Source organism: Gobio gobio (assembly GCF_949357685.1).
Source record: "Gobio gobio genome assembly, chromosome: 2".
NCBI classification, from domain to species: Eukaryota; Metazoa; Chordata; class Actinopteri; order Cypriniformes; family Gobionidae; genus Gobio; species Gobio gobio.
The window spans coordinates 16,709,781-16,715,718 of NC_137098.1; the positions used below are offsets into that span (position 1 = coordinate 16,709,781).

The 5,938-nt window shown below is 38.3% G+C and overlaps 1 protein-coding gene across 1 annotated transcript; it reads left to right on the forward strand.

The window, feature by feature from the left end:
• Positions 1-359: 359 nt before the first annotated feature.
• On the forward strand, positions 360-2,112 carry LOC307139019 (uncharacterized protein). Its single transcript, XM_079837796.1, has 3 exons — positions 360-519; positions 619-803; positions 952-2,112. Exons 1-3 carry the CDS (start codon positions 418-420, stop codon positions 1,724-1,726), a joined length of 1,062 nt encoding a protein of 353 aa, XP_079693922.1. The 5' UTR covers positions 360-417; the 3' UTR covers positions 1,727-2,112.
• Positions 2,113-5,938: the final 3,826 nt, after the last annotated feature.

Below are 5,938 nucleotides of genomic sequence, written 5' to 3' on the forward strand. Positions count from 1 at the left end.
AGGGAGCATGCCCTTGGACATTGCTAAACTACGCCCAACCCCTTCATTCTTTTAACATTTAAATGTCTTACACCACTGTTATGTCCACTGGCCACAGCAATAAATACTGTATTTTTGCAATTCCACAAGTCTCTCCATTTCCACTGTAGCCTATGGCCTATTCATTAACAATATGCAAATTCAATGCATGGTTGAGAATTGGTATGCTAATATATACTATAAATTACAAAAAAACAAACCGTCCAATGCTGCTTAAACACTTAATTTACTTTTTCTTTTTGTAGGAGAAGAGGCCGACCAGCCATTGAAGTTACCAGAGAACACATTGAATTTCTGTTGAAGCAAGGCCATACAATTAAAAAAACTGCTGAAATACTGGGATGCTCCTCATCATTCCTGTACAAGAAGTCAAAGTTGATGGGTATTCCTGTTAGAAGTATGCTATCTGCAATAGATGATGGTGAACTAGAACAACATGTGAGGCAACTTCAGAGCCAATACCCTAATTCTGGAAATGAGGTAATTGGTGGTCTTTATCTTTAGGCTGTAATTCAAATTTGTGTGCCATTGTTTTGTGAAAATCATGTCGATTTAGATCTTTTGGAAAATCTGTTTCAGATGATAAGAGCCTTGTTGCGTGCACAGGGTGTGTTTGTTACACGGTCCAGGGTGCGTGAGATGTTGGCACGGGTGAATCCTACTGCTGCTGCAAGGAGATGGAGCCGGACAGTTGCAAGACGTGTTTATCATGTACCTTACCCCAATAGTTTGTGGCACATTGATGGGAACATGCGTCTCATAAGGTTATTATTACCAGACTTGTCATACTTTTTATATTTTGAACTTCAGCAATTGAAAAACTGGAGTTTACAGCTGTATTGTTTCCATACTACTGTTAATGCAATTTTCAAGTAAAATATATATATATATATATTTTTTTTACCTTTCTAGATGGGGCTTTGTGATTCATGGTGCAATTGATGGCTACTCCCGTCTGATTACTTACCTCAACTGCAGCACAGACAATCGTGCCACAACAGTGCTTTCTCAGTTTTTGAAGGCAACATGCCTCTATGCCCTACCGTCAAGAGTCAGATCTGACCATGGTGGTGAAAACATCCTTGTGGCTTTATTCATGCATCTAGTTCAAGGACTTGAACACAGAGGTTTCATAACCGGACAATCAGTGCACAATCAGAGAATTGAACGCCTTTGGCGCGATGTATTTTTGCATGTGCTGCAGAACTTTTACCTAATGTTCTACTCTTTAGAAGATTCAGAGGTTCTAAACCCAGATGATGATGTCCACAGACTTTCACTGCATATTGTTTATCTTCCTGAGATTCAAAAAAGACTGGAGCAGTTTAGACAGGCCTGGAACCTCCATCCGTTACGAACAGAAAATAATCGCACACCAACTCAACTCTGGACAGAGGGAATGCTCAAAAACATTGCAACAGACAGCTCAGCTGTCAACAATGTGTTTGGGGAAAATCCCTACAGCAACCAAAACATTGATGCCATCCTAATGCAGTATGGAATTCAGACACTGCCTACACTTGATGAGGAAGAGTTCCCATCTGTTATTGTAGAACCACCTCAACTCATCCTCACTCAGCAACAACAGACATCTGTACACAATGCAATCCAACACATTTCTGATCTAAAGATAAAATATCAAACTTGCTGTACTGCAATTGTCAGTATTTTGCAAACTCATGTATAGTACAATTCCAAGCCCAGAGAAAAAAGTTTATTGGCTGCATATATTATCCAGGGCGGAAAGACATTTTTAGTTCAACATGCAGTTTAAAGTAATATTTTCTTTTAAAATAAGACGTATGGGCAGTGCAGCTGCAGCTGATGGAGCTAAAGCCAGGTGTGCTAGATTAGCTAACAGCACTAGCACTGTTGGTGTTGTATTGTTGGCTGACAATATGTTTATTGTTCCTTTCTGCTCCCATTGTGTTATGATTTATATATAAAGTGGAAAAACATCCAATTAGTATGAATGCTATTTAAATGTTGCATAAAACTCTTAATGTATGAAAAACATGAAACATCTTAAGGTTTAAAAAAAAGTGGAGAAGGATCTTATTTTGAATGGGATTGAAAACAAATAAAAAAAAAGAATAAACTGGCAATGTATGAAAAATATGGAATGTTCATTGGCTTGAATGTGGATTTTAGGTTAACAGTGGAGCAGAGGTTTAACTGCCAAAAATACCTTAGCATCAATCCACTATTGAGAACAGAGAAGTCTCATGATGGACAGTTTACTACGGCAAGCTGTTGAGGTTGATGCCCAGAGGAGTCTGACAGACGCTGGAGTGACAGAAGTCAGAACAAATGAACATAAACTGTACTGTTTATACACAGCAGTAAAAGTTTCATGCTTCACCATGTTATACAGTTTATTAGATCACATTTGCTTGTACATGCTTCTGTCTAGACTCTTCTGGTCATCATCCTTCACAGAACGCATCTGGTTAAACATCAGCTTCCAACTCTGACAGAACTACAAGGCTTTTCATTTGCCTTGTCTGTATTCTCTTTGTATATTTATCAACATGTACATAAGCCAAACATTGACTGTTGTGTAATTTGATCAAATTAATTGAATTATAAGCCCAGGAAATCCTTTAAGTAAAGTCCATTTTATTTGACCAATCTCAGCATCACCATAGTAATCTTGAATTAAGCCTATTAAATGTTCTGTGAAACATGAACATAAAATTTATTCATTATAAAAAAATCACTATAAAAGTACTTTTTTTTAACAAGTTCAATACATTTGAGTTAACTGAAAAACTCAATATTGAATAACATCCAAGCAACTGAAGTGAACTGTTACTTATGCAAAGTGAAAAGTATTACTGCATCTTCTAAAACACCATCTGAACCATTCTATCAAATAACTTGCGCACAAATATAGCTAGAGTTAACACTGAATTCCCATTAATAGGATTTACAAATAGTAACTTCATGCAAGTCCAAAAGTTGGGGCTTGCAAAATTCCATCCATCATGTATTGCTTGAAGTTTTCGTAGGAAGAATGCAGTGGCAGACGAAGTACAAGTGAACAAGTATTCGCTTCCGGAAAGATCTTGTTGACCTCATGAAAGAACTGGATTTGTGGGCGTTGTGGGAATCCCAGTGGTGGCACTGTTGAGGCTCCAGATGTAAACTCCAACACCTTCTCCAGGGTGACTGGACTGCATTCTCCTTCTGGAACACAAGGTGGTGAGAAAAGTAATTCAGACCCCTTAAAACATTTTTAGGCCACATCGCCTAGCCCTAGTTTTTTGTATACATTACTTGGGAGGAATTTGGAAGTTGCACACTGACAAAGGACTTTTTTGGTAAAATATTACACCACATTATGAACAAGTTTAAGAGAGCTACCCATGTTCACACAACCAGACTTCACAGTGAGTGTTTACATGGACAATACTCATAATATTAATTAACTCCTGATTAAGACAATACTCTGATTTTAAGAAGCTACCAGGTAAACAGTGATTTCTTATTACCTTAATCCGGTTAATCATACTCGAAGTAAACGCAAATCAAATTAAGACATGAGTATGCCCATTTTAGGTCGCATTAAGTGTGTGTATGCATGTCTGTAACGCTCTCTGATAATCTACTATTAATGTTGTGTTGGAGTTTGCTGCATTGTGACAGGACACATGCACACCAGGTAAGTGCAGAGGGGAAGGCTTTGGGGGAAATCAAGCCTTTAAAAAAAAAAAAAATGATTTAAGTGCCCCTCTCAACAATGATCAATAGTGGCCTATAAAACAGAATTTGTATTATAATTAATATAACGCATACAAAACAGTAGCCTAACGAAGCGCTCAAATGTCAGAAAATTCATGCTTATTTTTTTACGTATTTGTCAGTCTGAAATGTCGTTGCCATGATCTGTGGCTATGATTCGTGTCTTGCTTCAATGCTCATCCTGACACCGCCATCAAAAAAAAAAAAAAACATTTTTATAAAGAAACTGTCCAACAGCAACACCCGCAGGTAAAGTTATTTTTACAGACAACCCAAAGTCACGTTATGAATGGACGGCCAGCGTAGCATGGCGATGTAATGACGTGCCATTAACCGAGCCATGTTCTACAACATGTAAAACATGAACAGAATGTTCTAAAAGCAACTCATGTAAACACCTTAATCAGAATATTCTCTTTTTCAGATTATGGTCAATAATTAGATTACTGCGGTCCATGTAAACGTAGTCGGTGTCACTTCAAATACAGCATTATCAGCATTTATTTTCCTGCCAACCAGGACAACAAAATGACCACTAATCATTGTACTTATAAAGTCCATGTTATTATAACTTGTACAATAAATAGTATACCTTCAATATCGATTAACCAGTCACGCCAAAAGCATATTGTTGCATTTTCTTGGTTTCTCCTGTTGCTGCCCTGCACAGAGAAGTCCACCTCAAATAAACAGCATAGGTCCTTCGCCTGGAGTGGAATCTCCTCACTGACAAACATGCTGTAGAACACTGCCGGATTGTTCCTCAGCTCCTCCAGTAAACCAAGGGTTTTTAACCCCTCAGCAAACCTATAAAAACATGTGACAATGTGTGAATCGTCCTGGGCCAATGACAGTTGCATTTTCCAGACAGATAAGACAGGCGAGGCACTTACTGGTCCAAGGCAGTTGCCAATCTCCCATTGACAAAGTAGTCTGTAGCGGACTGGACAAGGGAGTCCTTCTCCTCCAGGCTGGACACATGTCTTAAGGCACCTATAATGCTGAGACTATCTGCTGCCTCTGCAATTGCAGCGTTCGCCTCTCGGACTGTTGTTGCTTCCTGTATCTAAAAAGAAACAAAGTGAAATACAGAAAAAAAAGAGAAAGACAAAGAAAGAAATTGGCTTGTAAGGATAGCATCCCTATATAAATGAGATGTTTAAGCAATATAGCAGTCCCACTTGTATCTGAACACGTTTGAAGCGATTCATTATTAAGTTAATAGAAAAAAAAGTACTGTACTTAATAGTCACAGTACTGTACATTCAATGTATAACACCTTTCTCCTGCTTACTTTTATTAACCGTTCCCTGAAAGTATGGTCACCAACTTCATCCACTGTGGCCGGGGGTGTTGGTATCCCACAGATTTGATGGAAAAGCCTTTCAGAAAAGAAGTGTGGACCGACTCCTCCGTGGACAACACATACAGCAATCATTTTTGCCACCCACGTGTAAAGTTTAGTCTGCAAAGCTAAAATTAAAGACATAACAGTAAAAATATTGCTCTGCTGTAATGATTCGTAATGTAATACCTTAAAAGGCTATGATTAATATTAGGGCTTTTAAAAATAACACTATTGCGCCTTTCAAAACACGTAAAAAGGTGTTTCAGTACATTAGACAAATAGAGACAATGCATGACAAATAGAGAAGCATGAAAAATCCTAGCCAAGAATTAACAAATTAAGGCAAAATTAAATACACCGGATGAAATCCGCCCAACACAAACTATATATATATATATATATATATATATATAAAAAACAAATCAGACAGGAGAGCAATAATTTTTATATGGGTTTTCGCATGCATATTTCTAGAATTCTGCCAGTTGAATTAGGACAGTCAGAATTTGGGCTTCCCTACCTTGAGTATCAAGAGACAACTGCCGGGCTCTCTCATGTCCCTCAAAGATATTTGACTGGTGGACAGCCCTCATCAACAGCCTTAGGTACTCTCTTGTCGGGCCGCCGTCATCAACTGCCCCTTCACCATTGTCATCTTCATCCACAAACACAACATCCAATTTTGCTTCAGGGTTGAAGAACCTACGCTTGAACGCCCGCAGGCTACACAGTAAAACATTATCCCTGCACACATTTATTTGGTTGCTTGTTGGACAGAAGCTTCCATCAACTTTGCTGACCATTTTT

Excerpts from the sequence above, each read along its gene's own strand:
- LOC307139019 (XM_079837796.1), top strand. The coding sequence starts at position 418 with ATGGGTATTCCTGTTAGAAGTATGCTATCTGCAATAGATGATGGTGAA. Across the intron at positions 520-618 it reads ACCCTAATTCTGGAAATGAG|ATGATAAGAGCCTTGTTGCG; the intron begins GTAATTGGTGGT and ends AATCTGTTTCAG. Across the intron at positions 804-951 it reads GGGAACATGCGTCTCATAAG|ATGGGGCTTTGTGATTCATG; the intron begins GTTATTATTACC and ends TTACCTTTCTAG.